General features: G+C 46.9%; 1 protein-coding gene across 1 annotated transcript in view; it reads left to right on the top strand.

The window, feature by feature from the left end:
- The window catches only part of pemt (phosphatidylethanolamine N-methyltransferase), a 232,754-nt gene extending 221,932 nt beyond the window's left edge, over positions 1 to 10,822 (top strand). Inside the window, exon 7 of the mRNA XM_084323262.1 lies at positions 10,708 to 10,822. Coding sequence (XP_084179388.1) covers positions 10,708 to 10,762 — 55 coding nt within the window. The 3' untranslated portion in view covers positions 10,763 to 10,822. The remainder of the gene's footprint in view (positions 1 to 10,707) is intronic.
- The last annotated feature ends 7,301 nt before the right edge of the window (positions 10,823 to 18,123 follow it).

Below are 18,123 nucleotides of genomic sequence, written 5' to 3'. Positions count from 1 at the left end.
TAGTCTGTGTGTGTGTGTGTGTGTGTGTTCATGTGTGCCTGTGTGTGGAGGGATCAGTGTTCTGATGGCCTGGGGGAAGAAGCTGAGTCTGAGTCTCTCTGTTCTTGCTGCATGTATGCATAGGTGCTTGCCTGACTGCAGCAGCTTGAACAGGCTATTGTTGAGGTGGTGAGGGTCCTTCATTAATAATTAATAATGAAGGACCCTAATAATATTCTGCAGGCTCTGGATTTGCACCTCCTATTGTATAAGTCCTGCAGGGGTGGTAGTGCAATACCCGTAGTACGCTCTGCTGAGCACACCACTCTGTAGAGCCTTTCTGTCCTGGGTGGTGCAGTTGCCAAACCAGGCAGTGATATTCCCAGTCAGGATGCTCTCCACAGCCTCGGAATAGAAGGACTGGAGTATCTTCCCCGATACTCTGTACTTCCTTAATCGTCTCAGGTGATAGAGGCACTGTTTTGCCTTTTTCACCAGTGTCTGTGTGTGTTGTCCATGTCAGGTCCTCAGTGATGTGGACTCCCAGGTACATAAAACTGCTCACCCTGTCCACGATAGCCCCATTAATCCCCTGCTGTATTCTCCTAAAATCCATGATCAGTCTTACCAATGTTCAGGAGTAAGCCGTTATCAACCTCCTCCCGGTAGATCTTCTCGTCGTTGTCAGAGATCAGACCCACCACCACCGTGTCGTCCGCAAACTTCACTATGGAGTTGGAGCTGAACCTGGCCACACAGTCATGTGTGTACAGGGAATAGAGCAGGGGGCTGAGAACACAGCCCTGGGGTGATTGAGTTGGAGGTGTGTCCACCCACCCTGACCGCCTGGGGCCTGTCGGTCAGAAAGTCCAGGATCCAGGCGCTCAGGGTGGAGTTCAGAACCAGATCGATCAACTTGTCAGTCAGTCTGGTGGGGACTATGGTATTGAAAGCTGAACTATAGTCAATGAACAGCAATCTCACATAGCCCCCCTTCTGACTGTCAAGGTGAGAAAGGGTGCTGTGCAGTACCTGGGAGACCGCGTCGTCAGTGGACCTGTTTATCCTGTATGCAAACTGCAATGGGTCCATGGTACTAGGGAGGGAGGCACAGATGTAATCCTTGACCAGCCTCTCAAAGCATTTCATGACCACAGAGGTGAGTGCCACCAGTCTGTAGTCATTTAGGCCTGCATAGAGTGACGAGCGCAAATCTCCACCAGACGGCACGCCAGACACAACACACACAAAGACATGATGTTAGGAAGCATATAGGAAGGATCAGAAGAAGTCTTTAATTATCATGCAGAATCACATACACATGCGAGAGGGGCGACCCACAGGAACACACACACACACACATGCACTGAGTTGCCGATGAAATGTCTCTCTGCACTTTTCTCATCCCCTCGTCCTTCCCGACATGGGCTGTGGTGTGGGCCGTGCCCAGGGACCAAATTCAAGTGCTCCTGTCCGTCTTCGTCAGGGACACAACAGTGCTAGTGATCTGTTCTGCATGTTTTTCCATTGGGTTTATCTTCTGGAGGGGAAACCCTTGCGAGCACGGGGAGAGAACATGCAAACTCCACACAGAAAGGCTCGGGAGATACCCCACCTGGTTACCTGGCAACCTGGTCCCCAAGCGGGAATCGAACCCAGGACCTTCTAGCTGTGAGGCGATAGTGTTAACCACTACACCACCGTGCCGCCCCGCTGTGCCGGATGTTAGGAAGGATGTTAGGAAGCAGAGGAAGTATGTTAGGAAGGATGTTAAAAAACAACTAAAAACACATTTGTTCAGACAGGCCTTTGGTCATACATAGGCACTTTTTCTTTTTCTTGTCCTCACTGTTCCTATAGTTTTGTTTTAATTAGTGACTCATGATTTTATCCAAATTCTTTTATTCTACTTGTTTCTATCTGGTTTTATCCAAATTCTTTTATTCTACTTTTCTGGTTTCACTGTCTTTTTTTAACTACTGTCTGTTGTTGTTGTCATTTATTTCTGATTTTGTTTTATTGTGTTTTTATATTAAGCTGTAGTGTAAAGCACCCTGTGCATTCGTGCTGTGAAGGGTGCTATATAAATAAAAGTCATTCAAAAGTCATTCAAGCAGAGGAAGGATGTTAGGAAGCACAGGACAGCTGATGGGAAGCATATGAATAATGATAGGAAGCATAGGGAGGGTGATAGGAATGATGATAGGAAGCATAGGGAGGGTGATATGATGCATATAAATGGTGATAGGAAGCATAGGAAGGATGTTAGGAAGCATAGGAATGGTGATAGGAAGCATAGGAAGGATGTTAGGAAGGATGATGGGAAGCATAGGGAGGGTGATAGGAAGCATGTGAACGGTGATAGGAAGCATAGGAATGATGTTAGGAAGCGTAGGAATGGTGATAGGAAGCATAGGAAGGGTGATAGGAAGCATATGAAGCATAGAAGGGTGATAGGAAGCATAGGAAGGATGTTAAGCATAGGAATGGTGATAGGAAGCATAGGAAGGGTGATAGGAAGCATAGGAAGGGTGATAGGAAGCATATGAAGCATAGAAGGGTGATAGGAAGCATATGAAGCATAGAAATGGTGATAGGAAGCATAGGAAGGATGTTAAGCATAGGAATTGTGATAGGAAGCATAGGAATGGTGATAGGAAGCATAGGAATGGTGATAGGAAGCATAGGAAGGATGTTAGGAAGCATAGGAAGGGTGAAGGAAGCATAGGAAGGATGTTAGGAAGCATAGGAATGGTGATAGGAAGCATAGGAAGAGTGATAGGAAGCATAGGAATGGTGATATGAAGAGTGATAGGAAGCATAGGAATGGTGATACGAAGCATAGGAACGGTGGTAGGAAGTATAGGAATGGTGATAGGAAGCATAGGAAGGATGTTAGGAATGTTAGGCCTTTTAGGTGGCGAGATATGCTTTGGACACGCACACATACTCACACTCTTGACAGATTGATCGCATAATCCTGGTGGAGATAACTACCTGTCAACAAATATACTGTACACACGCCTACGCATTCTGCTATGATGCATCTGAATTACTTTCCAAGATTGCTGTGATTGACCTACATTTATATATGGAATCATGTGTCCGTCAACAAACAAACACACACACAGATGAGCATGCTCGCGTACAAATTGAGAGGTAAACTTCTGCCCCCCCACCCCTACACACACACACACACACACACACACACACACACACACACACACACACACACACACACACACACTCTAAGAAAAGCCCTGTATTCTAGGCACAGAGCAGGAAGAATGGCTATAGTGTTTACTATTCCATCGCTGTGTTTGCACATTACATCTAATCACACCTGTTCTCTCTTTCCACTCTCACGCCTCCCTCAAACCGTGCCTTCCCATTCATATAACTGTTATATATACTGTATGTGTGTGTTTGGCTGTCGCACATTACCAGAGGTACCTAGAGTGCTGTCTATCCATCCAGATCATTTTGGTGTGATTCTCCTAGTTTTGGACAGAGATTTCTGTCTCTCTCATTGTCTCTCACGTGTATCCTCTCCACTTATATTAAATTAAAATGTAATTAAATTAAATTTAACCTTAACCATTAATCCTCTTGGGGAAATTCGTTCTCTGCATTTGACCCATCCTAACACACAGTGTGGCGACACACAGCGTTTTTTTTTTTTAGTTTTTTTTTTATTATACAACGGCTGGTTCTGATCGAGGATTCTGATAGGCCGAAGGCATCCCAACTTTTTTTTTATTCTATATAATCAAAGGTAATAATCTCAGGCATGGCCACCTGTATTACACTTTGTTTACAGTCCAATTTACAATGAAATTATATCCATATGTCAGATTGATTTTATTCATGTTGCTCAGCAACACGTATGCCTATTCATGTGTGTATATATAGCTGTTGCTGAGCAGAATTAAACTTAATATCTCAGTCTATTATTCAAAATATGACATTAGATTTTGTATTCTAAAATGATACATTAGCATGGAAATCCTCAATCAGATGTTGCATTAAAACCAGCAGCACTCTCTGCCGTGATGTGATTTATTATAACCTACTCCCTCTCGTCTTTTGTGTTTATAATATCTAAACAGTTTTGCACACATTCTTTTAGTTTGACTGTTATTCAAGTAATGAGTTTGAATATGGCCACCAGTGATGTCATCGGGGACATTGAATCCTTTTGTTGTGTTAATTACAGCCCAATGAAATGATAAGGCAGCAGTCCCTATAAGACAAGGCATTGCTACTACATCATTTAATTGAGCTGTAATTAAACACAACACAAGGATCCAACGTCCCCGATGACATCACCGTTGGCCACATTCAAACTCATTTACTCTCAATAAATGAGGGGAGACAGTGGCTCAGGAGGTAGAGCGGCCGTCTGGTAATCGGAAGGTTCCCAGTTGTTCCCCAGTGTGAGTAAGGCACTGTTGTGGAATAATTCAAATGAGCCATGGCAGTGAACTGTAGAAATAGTCAATTGGTATATATGAAAATATAGAACATCGTTTATTTCTGTCGGCCACAGAGCTCAGTTTACAATCAGACATACTAACGTCTGACCAGAAAGTGAGAAAGAGGTCTGGTCAGACTTAACATTAAATACATGATTGACATGACGTACATGAGATGCCAGAATATACAGTAATAATAAAGATGAGAAGAATGAAAACAAAAGGCGGGTCTAGGGGCTTTGTTATGTCTTCACACTAGAACGATAGGTTATGTAGATAACCTAGTTATATTAGTATAGGCTAAGCGTCCCGCTCTGAGCCTTACGAGATATACTTCCATCTCCTGTGATACCTAATGTATCTCCCACGAACAAAAAACACATGCACCCCACCTGTATGGGGCCCCGCCCCTTATGGTGGTACCACCCATATAACCATGACTCTGGTCATGAAACACCCTTCCTCGCCAAAAACCCGTCCCAGGAAAAGACCCCTCAAGAGGGAACTCAGGGCGCGCAGAGCGGGACGCTTAGCCTATACTAATATAACTAGGTTATCTACATAACCTATCGTTATATTTCGTATAGCATCGCGTCCCGCTCTGAGCCTTACGAGATAATGGGGAAGAGCGGGCGCGAGACCCGACAGATGTACCCCCTGAGGACCCGTAAGCCCACATCAAGGGGTGCGGGGAGCCCTGTCACCCCATCCTTCCTAACGAAGGGGGGGCGCAGTCAACTCCACCTGAATGCGAACAAGAGGGAGCCAGAACCCCTTGAACACACCGTACAGGCGGAACCACGTGTGACTCAACACACTGCGGCCCATACCCATACACTCCTGCTACCCGACCAAAGGAGCGTTGCACCGGCTTAACGCGTCGAGCGCCAAGCAGGAAACGCTTCACAAGAGGGTGGCTGAACAAGACATCCCCCTCAAATCCCTCATGATAGGAGGATATAGCTGCTGTATATACCCTCACTGTCGAAGCCGACAGACTATCAAGGAGAGACTGGAGATAACCCAGAACAGCATCCAGGGGGCAGGAGACTGGGTCCCAGCCCCCCCCCTTACACCATTCTTGGAACGCACGCCACCTGCCCGCATAAACCGCGACAGTGGAGGGAGCATGCGCACACCGGATGGTATCAACCACTGCGGGATCCATCCTCTCCAGACTCACCCTCCCACCAGCCACACCACCAGGCGTTGACCCAACACCGGAGGCTGGACAAGCACTCCGTTGTGCTGCGAGAGGGCCGTCGCTGACCACGGAATGACCCAAGGAGGAGCGACCAGAAGCTGGATTAAGACCGGGAACCACACTGACGTGCCCCGGTCCGGCGCGACCAGGATCACCGTCCTGCGCTCCCTCCGTATCCGCTCCAACAGCTGACTCAACAGCTGTACAGGAGGGAAGGCGTACAGAAGACCGGGCGGCCACGGAAAGGTCGAGAAGGCATCCACCCCCAAGGGGGGATGATCCGCTCGACTGAGCGAGAACCACAAGGGGCACTTGTGAGAACGTCGGCACGCAAACAGATCTACCGAGGCCTCCCCGAACCGATCCCAGATCTGTCTGACTATGTCGGGGCGGAGTTCCCACTCGTCGCGACGAGGACCGCCCCGAGACATTATATCCGCCGCCACATTTTCCGTACCAGGAACGTGGAGCGCCCGCAGACTGCGCAGCCTGCGGGATGCCCATAGTAACAGTTCGCGCGCCACCCGGAGCAGGCGGGCGGAACGAGTCCCACCCTGCCTGTTGATATACGCCGCCGCCGTCACATTGTCCGTCCTGATCAAAACATGTTCGCCTACCACCAGGTGGCCGAGCCGTTTGAGGACCAGGAGGACCGCCTTCAACTCCAACACATTGATATGCAGGACAGCTGGGTCGGCATGACCCGTCCAGCTGCCCCCCACTGCGTGGGTCCGAAACGCCCCTCCCCAACCTGTGAGAGAGGCGTCGGTGAAAACCGTGACGTGGGAGCCACTGCTGCCCATGGGGACCCCAGCGGAGAGGATACCCAGCCTCCCCCAGTGGGCGAGATCCCCCCATATCGACAAAGGAACCGTCAACCGTCTCCCTTTGCCCCACACCGGATCTATTCTCAAAGAGAGAAACCACCTCTGTATCCGCCTCATAAAGAGGAGGCCAAGAGGAACCACCGTGTGGGCCGCCGACATAAGGCCCAGCAGACGCATCACCTGCAGCGCCGTAACCGTCCCTCCCAGACGGAAACCCCCGAGCGCGTGACGGAGAGCCCCCCGACGCTGCTCCGAGAGGGTCGCAAGCATGGGCTTCGACCTCAATGTCAAGCCCAAGTACTCCACCTGTTGACTGGGAAGAGGGGTACTCTTCTTCCAATTCACAGCAAAACCCAGGCTGGTGAGGAATTCCACCACCAGTCGAGTATGAGACCTGGCAACCTCCTCTGAACGGCTGAGGAGCAGAATGTCGTCGAGATAGAACAGAACTCGTATCCCCCGACGACGTAAAGGCCCCAGAGCAGCCGCCACGCACTTGGTGAATGTGCGGGGAGCCAGAGAATAACCGAACGGCATTCTGTGGTACTCGTACGCTACGCCCTGAAACAGGAACCGTAGGAACTTCCTGTGAGGAGGGAAAATGGGTATGTGAAAATACGCATCCTTCAGGTCTATGGAGGTGAACCAGTCCCCCCTCCTGACAGCAAGCAGAAGGAGTCGGACGGTCAACATCCTGAACGGTCTCACTACAATCAACCGATTGAACATGGACAGATTCAGTATAGGTCTGACCCCCCCAGTTTTCTTGGGCACCAGAAAATAACGGGAGTAGACGCCTGACATTGCGTCCTCTCTCGGGACCACAACGACGGCCTGCTTCGCCAACAGAGATTGAATCTCGTCGGCCAGGGCTGTCACCGCGCCCGACCCTAACAATAGGGTCGGCACCAAACCTGAGAACGGAGGATGGGGCCGCGCAAACTGCAAAACCAGCCCCGCCTCTAACGTTCTCCTCATCCACCGATTCAAGGGACATTCCCGTCGCCATATGTGAATATAATCCCACAGCGCCCCCGCCGTCAACTGACGCTGGGCCGCAAGGAACAGCAGATAATTGGCCCGGTCCCCCCCGTCGTGCAAAGCACCCAAGGGGGGACCCCGACAGAAAGGGCCGGTTTGATACGGGAGAAGCGGTCATCAAACTTGTGGACACACACTCACCCCCTGAACACCCCTCCAGCACACGCTGAGGAGCCGTTCCGCAGCCAGACACGCAAGGCCTGAGGACCCCATGGGCTCCTACACGCCGAAGCCCTGCAGTGATATTGCTACCACTCAAATCACACCAGCCTCTCCTTTGCAGACCACTGCCGGTTTGACGGGAGTGGGAGGCAACAGCGCGATACCCCGCCTGGCGAGGGCGAAGCCGGGGTAACCCCTGCTGAGCATTCAACAGAAGAGGCACCGAGTCCCCCTGCTGACCACTGGAGCTAGTGGCAGCTGCAACACCAGGTTCCACCCACCCACAACCTGCGGTGTAGGAACCACGCGACGACGGAACATTCTCACGGACAGACCCAGGCTCAGCCATCAACTGGGTGTCAGCCCCTGTCTCCATGAGAAGTGAAGAATGGCGCCGCATACGCTTCAAAGAAGGTTCGCGGCCCGCAGCCAAAGGAGAACACTCAAAGCCCCGCTTCTGGGGATACCAGAGAGAGGACTGAACGGGGAGCGGGCTGCTCGCGGCAAAATGACGACGGGGTGGTTTACCAACCCCGAAATCACCCAAAATGGCCGATCCCTCGGCCGCCAAGACTGTCGGCCTTGCGAAACCCTGTCGATTCTCCAACCAGGGCACCACTGGCGGGGGAAACATGGCCGCCTGTCGAGGATCTCGCCACAGTCGTTGACGAGACCGTGCTCCCACCCCTGGCTGCACAGCGTGAGGCGGTGTAGGACCCGAATCAAAAACCGCCTGCGCCTCCACAGAACGCCCAAAAAGACTATCTGTGGAAAAAGGAGTCGTGAGGAGAGAAAACCTATCCTCTTCCCCAAAAGGAGACTGCTCCAACCAAAGATGCCTAACAACCAAAGTCGATAGCATCCGAATCCTCCCCGCAGTTATAGCTTGCGACTGAGTCAAGATCTCTATAACACCACAAACATGAATCACGTTCATAGTGTCGGTTGGACCCAAAGACCTACAACCCGACGCCATCTTGGATAGGAAAGTAGCCAGCTGAGCCACAACACTGGCCGCCGCTAAATGCCATCCTGCAGCAGTATACCACTCATTCGTCCATACTGCCACCCTCCGAGCCGACATGCTATCAAGCAACGGCCGGGCGGAACGTCGTTCATCCCCGCCTGGGCACAAAAAAGAAGCTACCTGGCTACTTAGCCAAGGTACCCCCGGGCTGCACCCCGTCGTCAGCCCCTTCACCCGCAAAAAAGGTAAATAGAGCTCAGCGAACCCCCCCACACCCACCACCGACTGACCTTCATCAATGAAGGTGGCAAGAGGAGGGAAAAGCGGAATCCCGCGGCGGGGATTATTAGACATTCCAGCATCAACATCAGCGTTAGCAGAAGAAGCAGCAGTAGCATTAGCATTAGCAGTAGCAGTAGCATTAGCGTCAACAGCATGTTCCAGGATCGCCAAGACATCGCCCACTACAGTGGAACGATCGCCAAGCCGCCCCGGCCCTGGTGCCGAAACATACTCCACAGCACGACCAACACCGACATCGACGCCTACTGACACAGACCTCACCTTTGTACAAGCCGACCCGTTAGCCAAACCTTGTACGCTGCCCCTCGGTCCGTCGCCGTCAGCCGAGGAACCACCAGCATAGGTCTGCGTCGTCGAAACAAGCTCCGGAGAATCCAGGGAAACACAATCCTCCGGTAAGCCCTCAACATTATTAATCTTCCTTAATCTTTTCATTCCGCTAGCTCGTATGGTGCAAGCATCCAGTACGCTGGGACGAAAATAGAGGAAGGGTGTTTCATGACCAGAGTCATGGTTATATGGGTGGTACCACCATAAGGGGCGGGGCCCCATACAGGTGGGGTGCATGTGTTTTTTGTTCGTGGGAGATACATTAGGTATCACAGGAGATGGAAGTATATCTCGTAAGGCTCAGAGCGGGACGCGATGCTATACGAAATATAACTGGAGAAACTGGAGAATAGGCCAAATGTCATATCTCCTAAACCTTGGCTGTTGTTTATAAGAACACTGTCCTTGTTTTTATTATTGAATCTTATTTTTGTTTGTCTTTTATTTTATCTTTTATGTTTTCTTCTTCTCTCCTCTCTATTTGTCACCCCCACCCCTTCCCCTTCCCTCTTTCTCTCCTCCCCCCCCTCTTTCCTCCCCAACTTCTGCTCACTCTATGTTAGCTGATGTGTACCAAAAAATGTATCTAGTGGCCATTGCCCACTGGTATAAAAAAAAAAAAAAAAAAAAACTGTCACCTAGTGTCTTTGCCTAGTCAGACTAGTTAAAGCTTTGTACAGAGAAATATGTATTTAACACAGAAACTATATGACATGATAATATTTTCCTTTCACAGCACTTAACCCCTAACTGCCCCCGATGAGCAGGTCGGCACCTTGCATGGTCTGCCGTCAGTGTGTGAATGGGTGAATGTGAGACATAAAGTTGTAAAGCGCTTTGGATAAAAGCTCTATATAAGTCTACTATTCAATAACTGTCAAACTACATGAACGTGTGCAAAACAGTTTTTTGGATGTCTGTGAGATTACGATTAGCGTTCTTATTTGGCGAAGTGCCCCTTTTTAATTGGGGGAGTGGTGCCAAACGGCGACTCGATCTTCACTTTAATTGACCCTCCAGTCTCTAATCGTTTAGCACAACGAGGTCTTGGGCGGTGAAGCTGGTGTTCTGTGGTGCAGCTGCTTAGACTTGAACAGGATGTCGGCTGTAGAGGCCAGTGAGCAATCATCCGCACGGCGACGGGACCATTCGCAGCGGGGAGACGAAGGACACAACACATGCACACCGTGTCCCCTCCACACACACACATACATATATGCTCACATGCACACACTCACACACTCTCACTTCCCCGCCCCCCCTCGCCCCTCATGGTTGAGCACACCGGTACAGTACATATTAGTCACACACACACAGGTCCCCAGCACGGGCTGGTACGGTTGGTACGGCGTATTGTGGCCGAGGTTCCCTGCCGTTGATTTATTGGCCCGTTATGTGTTTGTTCTCCTGTGTTTGCAGACCTTTCACCGAGCAGATCTATCTGGAAAGGAGCCAGCGCTGCAAGCACAAGTGATCCCAGCGCCGCCGCTCACTCTCTCTCTCTCTCTCTCTCTCTCTCTCTCTCTCTCTCTCTCTCTCTCTCTCTCTCTCTCTCTCTCTCTCTCTCCCTGGAAGACGGATCCACAGACGAGGAGGTGCACAGGATGAGGGCGCCGTGGGGGGGGGGGGGGGGGGGGGCGGAGGGTCGAGATGTCGGCGGCTAGGAGGAGTAGTGGGGGGGAATAGTAAGGCGGGGGGGACATCGGAGTCAGACTTTGAGGTATAAGCAGGGAATTATCCGGTAAACACGTCAAACTTGACAGAACTGGCTTATTCTGTTCTTGTTCAAACTCACTGTCCACCCTCCACTGTTCATTAATACGACTGCCATAGGATGTTTGATCAGGTCGTCACGGAGTAACTAGAGCCTTTTGTAGTTAAGCCACTGAAAACCTCACTGTCCGAACTCTGGTAATAAAGGGCTCTGGTTTTACCAACCTTTTTCCATGTGTATAGTCCAACTCCGAAGTTTCCAGGACCACTTTTTTTCCAAAGTTAAATCCTTCCAAATCTGCAGGTGTGTTTGAGGCCTGAGTCTCATGCAGTGAAGCAACACTGATTTCCATGACAGCATGATCAATCATTCTATACCACATATGAAACAACGCTCATTTCCATAGCAACGTTCTCGAGATCCTACAGAAGCCATCTGAGGTCAACTAAAGGAAATGACTGTGATACACTTTTGATCTATTCACGTTCTGTGGGTAAACGCCTTCTTCTGTGCAGTTTGTAAAAAATATTTTTAATAATAACAAGATTCCTCTGAGCAGCTGTTGTACCCCAAACGTTTGACTCCTGGTCATTTTAAAGACCCCTCCTTCCTGTGGGTAAAGGGTAAGCTTTTGGGGCGAAGATCAAGAAAAAAGAAAAGAGTTTTACTTTTAGATTCAAGTTAGTATTTAGTTAATTAATGTTTTGTGGTTGTGCTGAGTTCTGTGCAGGTGGCACTTGGTGTTTTACACAGTATAGACACTTGCGGTTATCAACCATGATATACTGAGCTATAATAAACAACACTACTCTTTTTGTCATGTGGGTGAATGTCCTCCCTGCTTTGAGGTTGATAGGAAGACATCAGACAAGTGTCCGTCATCCTCATATTGAGACGTTTGGTTTGTGACTCATCATTTATGCAACAGCCTTCCGGGGTATCAGAATATTACATTCACACTGCAAGCCTTAGTGCTCAGTTCTGATCTTTTTTTGTTTGGCTGTTCACATAATTTATAATGTGAATCTAATACCAATATCAGATTCCAGTGTGAACCGGTCACGCTCCTGAACTGACAGGCATGTGCAAATTAACAATAAAGAAGATGGATGTAAAAAAAAAAATTGTGACAAATGTCAATCTAGACTGAGTGATGTAAAAGTCGAGTGACCATTCAGACTGAGGTCGCGTTGCAGTTGCTGTATCTGATTTAGGACCACATTATGAAAGTGGCCCTAAATCAGATTTGAGACACTTTCGTCTGCAGCCTGAACATAGCCTTTCTCTCAAAGAACACTTGATTTTATGAGAAACAACCCACACAAAACCCACTGTTCAATTGCAACCATGCTTGACTAGAATACTAGACGATGAAAAGATTCAGGCTTGTCCTCAGACTTCTCTGTAAGATCCAGTACATAACAACAGAAATAGAGGCGCTATCCTTTATAGCAAAACAGGAGATTCACAGCAGAAGAACGAGCTTGGACTTACCAAACATTTCAGAAAAGGAGATCTGAGCTCGGATCAGTTTTGCCTTCAAATTTTTAACAGTTATGGGGACCTCATCGCTGACCCTGGATCAGTATAGTTATGCTTTTGTTTTACAAAGTATTCATGTAATCCTGATGCCAAAAACCTTTCAACATTACCATCACAACATTGCATAGCACATACATTAAGTTACCTTTATGAATCCCCTTGGGGAACTTCGTCCTCTGCATTTGACCCATATTTAGGAGCAGTGGGGCAGGGACCAACTCCGGTTGTAATGCCAGTACCTTGGTCAAGGGACCAACTCCAATAGTAATGCCAGCACCTTGGTCAAGGGACCAACTCCGGTTGTAATGCCAGTACCTTGGTCAAGGGCATTGGGCAGGAAACCTAGCATGTGTGTCTTTTTTGTCTGGGAGGACATTTCTTGTTGCATCCTTGTCCTTTGCATCCTTGTTATTGCTATGGAATTTCACAGCAATGTGCCCACAATCTACTACGGTATTGAACTCTATCTATGCAATGTCTTTCCTTACTGTACAATACATACTGCCTGGCCCTGTGTGCTGATGCAATAACTCACTGTAGATAATAAAACTGTACTGAGTTCACTGAGTACAGATTTGAACCACAAATTGGTGTGTCGTCTCTCTGTTGCTGTTAAATCCATCTAAAATGACTATATTACTCTCAATACAAGCCATTCAAATGTGCACATTATATCAAATCACTGCTACTCACGAGTCCCGTGGTCAGAGTTATAGATGGGTCAGAGTGAAGTGGGAAGCTTGTGAAAATGTATTTGCTCTCATTTACATAAAAAAATATTTATCCAAAGCGATTTACAAGTTCTGTACAACACGGGTACAACTCTTGACAGCTAAGGGTCAGTAACATTGTTCGTCAAACAATGTGTTGAGTGCTACAGTCTTGAGTGTAAAGACATTATTCTTTGTATTTATATTTATTCATTTCAGATATTGATTGAAGAAGTGTGTTTTTAGTTAACGGCAGAAAATTGGTCGGGTTTCGGCTGTCCTGACTGTGGTGTGAAGTTTGTTCCACCATTGTGGAGCGAGGACCGAGAATAGTCTGCTTCTCTTTGATGACCCCTGCAGAGCTCGGATAAGAGTGGGTCTGAGGCGGCCAGAAGATGTAGAGCATAGGGGTCTTGAGGGTGTGTAGTTAAGAGACCATTGACCGGAGGTAGGATGGAGCCTTTCCTTTCGCAGCGTATTTGTGTGGCAATGGGAAGCCAGTGCAGCTCTCTTTTTCATATTTGTGTATAACTGCCACAGCAGCCATGAACCTCGCAAAACACACAATCATCACAATGTATAATTGTCCTTTATACAGCTCCTTTCCAGCAGAGCACAAGTCCAACTTCCTCTTCCTCACTTTCAGCCAATTGTTGACCCTATTATACTTTGGTTCTGCCCTCTGAGCCGCCAAACACAACAGAGCCATGGGAGCTGCTGAGCCAAATTATATGCTTGGAGAAATAGTTCCATACAAGTGATACAGTGAGTTTTAACTAATGTTGACACACAACAACGCTTATTGAATATGGACAAAGCGTAAGCAAACACAATGTCTCAGAAATAAAGCAATTTTGGGGGGGAAATGGTTGAGGTTTATGTAAACTAGCTGTTACCAATGACAGCAGCCTGCTAGCTCGCTTGTTGGATTATCTCACATTCGCTCTTAAGTAAAAACAAAACCATATGTTAACGTGGAAGCTCAGACATTTCAAGCATCAACAATGTAACTTTCTAAATGAATGCTTTTGTTCCTGGAAATAACTAACTCCTAAATATATAGCTGAATTACCAATGACAGCAGCCAGCTAGCTCGCTTGTTTTTCCTGGACTAATTTTCAGGACTCGTGACTCAACTTGGACTTGAGCACTGATGACTTGGACTTGGACTTGGACTCGAGCATCGACTGCATTTGGACTCGAAGGTGCAGACGAGGACTCGGACTTGTTAATTGATAAATACAGTTATTTATTTCTAAAAAAAATCGTAATAGGCCCTTATCATTTGGCATAATATATTGATGGCTAGTGCATTTGTTTGGCTATTGTGTCACAAAGTAAATAAACTCCCTTTGAAATGGTGACCGCTGTGTCATTTATGTTTAATGTAGACCTTTTTTTATTTGTATACCATAGCTCTTTGACTGCCACAGTGGACTCAACCTTGACTTGGACTAGGGTAATGGGGACTCGACTCGGACTCGACTTGGGCTCTTCTTTGGTGACTCAGACTTGGACTCGGACTCGAACACTGGGGCCTCGAGACTCGACTCAGACTCGAGATTTAGTGACTCGACTACAACACTGTCTGGAACATGCGTAAAACACTAATGTTTTTCATGTTTCATACCGTCCTGTTGCCACAGCTGATATCACTGGCTCGGATGAGAGCTCCACCGAGTGACTCACTGCTCGTCCATCAGTCATGGCTGTGTGATGAATTCACCCTCTGATCAAGGTGCTGAAACATAGTGTTGTTCGTGATTCATAACGGATGTAGACAATGGAAAAGGGAAAGGTGGTTTATTTTATTTAACCAGGCGGGTCAAGAAAGAAATTCTTATTTACAATGACGGCCTGGCGAGAGGACAAGAGGGCCAAACATCACGGGACATAATTAAAACACATCAAACAAACAACCAAATAACATGACAAGGTACAGTATGTAATACATGAAGCAGAACAGCTGGGTGACAGTCGCAGGTATGTGTAAACAACCCAAAGCAAATGGGATGGAGGGTTGACCAAAGGAAGTGTTAACACGGGGAACATCTAGTGAGATATGGTGAGCAGCTCTGGTGGTCCATTAGTATGGAAGGGAGGGAGGAAATTATCCGATGATCTTTGTCATTACTTGACACCTGATCAGAGGGCTATTGTGTCACTCATCCATTGAACTTAACAATCCATTGAAGTTGAACAGTATTACTTTGAAAATGGACAAATTGATCCCCCTCACTACTTTTAAGGACTCTTACCACAGAGTTGTTTACACACACCTGCCACTGTCACCCCGGCCTTTTAACTGTAATTAGTCTGTTTGTTTGTTTTAATTGTTTCCCTTACCTCTGTGATGTATCGTCTGTCTTTTCTATTTTATTTTATAAAAAAAAAAATCCCCCTTTCCCTGTTACTCTCCAGAGGCTCTTTTGTCCTCTCAACAGGCTGTCATTGTAACTACGTTTATCGTAATAATTAGTTCCTAATTGACCCCTCTGCTCTACATTTTCTGGCAGCCTCAGACCCACTCCTATCCGAGCTCCGGGGGGCTCATCAAGCAGGCTAAGTAGGCTATTCTCTGTCCTCGCTCCACAATTATGACAGCATGTGGCCAGGCCCAGTTGATTGAAGACCATTTGATAATTGCCTTTGATTCACAGTTGACCGTTATGTAAGATACATAATTCTGGGTTAATGGGTCAGATTCCCTAGCAAGAAAAGGTGATTTGAAATCAATTCAAGTGTCCCTTTATTAATCCGCTTGGGGAAATTCAAGTGGCATAGCAGCATGGGGGGATGGGGTAAAGGTAGGATAGGTTGTAATAATAATAGATCAAAGTGCAAAATAATAATGATAATAGTGATAACAGTAGTAGTGGCGGGTTTACAATCAGACAGTAGTAATAGTGATAATGGTATACATGGTCCAAACCATAGTAACACACTGCACCGAGTCCATTCAGTGTTTATAATTAAGAGTCTAAAGGGACTAAACACATCTCGCAAATAGGCCACAACAATGTGGAACGCCCAACCCACAGCCGTAAAATAATTTGAATCCCTACCATCCTTCAAAACCGCTCTCAAAGAGCACCTACGGGAGGCTGCAATTCGAAACTGGCCCGGTAAATGTCCAAACCAGCCACCCAACCCCCTCCAATGTACAGTTTCTTCCCCCTCTAATGTGTATATATTTTCTTTTAGGATCTCTGTCTCTTAAACAGTACTGTATATTTGTATATCTTGTATGTCATAAATGTCTGGATGTAACAGTACTGTATATATCTGTTTATACAATGGCATGCAAATTTCTCGATTCTGATTGGCTGAAACAGTGAAGTTACACGTGGGTATTTGTTATAACCAACGCTCTTGGTCCCAGGACCCGCCCACAACCGAATTACTATCAATCCGCCGTGCGAGTTTCTAGAAGTGAAAGCAAGATGGCGGACAGTAAACGTTACGAAAGGATATGTTGATAGGGTCATAAGGCTAAATGAAAAATGATTCTGTCACGGCGAATGTGTTTGTTTCTTAAACAATGTTGGATTATGTAATTGGTGGGTCATGAGTCATTGTGGAACAAAATAAAAATCGCGAATTGATTGATTGATTGATTAATTGCAAATTGTATTACTGTCCGCCTTGTTTCCAACTGGTTAAGCTTGGCGACTCTTTCGAAGTCGCTCTCTTTCGAAGTTGGTTAAGCTTAGAGTTTGTCTTTAGAGCAGGGCGATAGACCACCAGCCCTGATTCCAAACTCTAAGCTTAACCAACTTCGAAAGAGAGCGACTTCGAAAGAGTCGCCAAGCTTAACCAGTTGGAAACAAGGCGGACAGTAATAAAATTAGCAATCATTCAATCAATTCAATAATCCACGCTCACTTAAAACAGTGCACCTCCCAGCTGCTTCTATAGAAAGTAGGTTTAAAAATTAAAAATAAAACAAAATCCTCATATAGGGCAAAGAAAAGTTTTTATTTATTTTACCTACTTTCTATAGAAGCATCTAAGAATGAAGTTCTATGGAAAAAATGGATGTGTTAGTTTGTTGGATGTGTTAGTTTGTTGGATGTCTTAGTTGAAAGACAGTTGGATGTGTTAGTTTGTTGGATGTCTTAGTTGAGAGACAGTTGGATGTGTTAGTTTGTTGGATGTCTTACTGAGAACAGTTGGATGCACTTCCGAGCTGCTTCCACATGCAGGTAATTTCTCTTTTTATTATTTTTGGGAACTACTTTTTCTGCGGATGGTTTTGTCAATAAATCTTCAATTAATGTGTGTTTATTGTATAGCAATAAGGTTGGATGACATCGGCCATTGTATAAAAGCCATTACATCACGCGCAGCCGTGGGTTATGAGAATTAGACCATGCCTAGGGGGGTCTAACGACCACCCCTAGGCATGGTCTAATTCTCATAACCCAGTCCTGCACGTGATGTAATGCTTTAATGTCGTGTATGTCATAAATGTCTTGATGAATTAAAAATGGGGGACCCTGATGTAAACAAGACGAAAGTATTTCTCTGGTCTGCATCCCCTTAACAATTGTGCATTGAGCCGTACTGTATTGTACCCATTCTGCAATCTGTTAATAAAGTTTTTAATTAATCAATCAAGTCAGATAGTCCTAACATTTCTCAAGTTCACCAACCGTTAGTTCTCCAGCAATTGGCAGCAGTCCGTGCCCACGTTTCTCGGTGCCTGATGGCTATTGGCACAAAAGGTTTGTGGTGTGTCAAGACCCCTCCGCTCTACATCCTCTGTTCGCCTCAGACCCGTACTCCTATCCGAGCTCCGGGAGGGTCATCAAGGAGAAGCCGCCTATTCTCGGTCCTCGCTCCACAATGGTGGAACGAACTTCCCAC

This window comes from Notolepis coatsorum, assembly GCF_963971535.1.
Source record: "Notolepis coatsorum genome assembly, chromosome: 10".
In the NCBI taxonomy this organism is placed as follows: domain Eukaryota; kingdom Metazoa; phylum Chordata; class Actinopteri; order Aulopiformes; family Paralepididae; genus Notolepis; species Notolepis coatsorum.
Note: the sequence above shows the minus strand (reverse complement) of the source record. Positions and strands in the feature narration are given on the sequence as shown.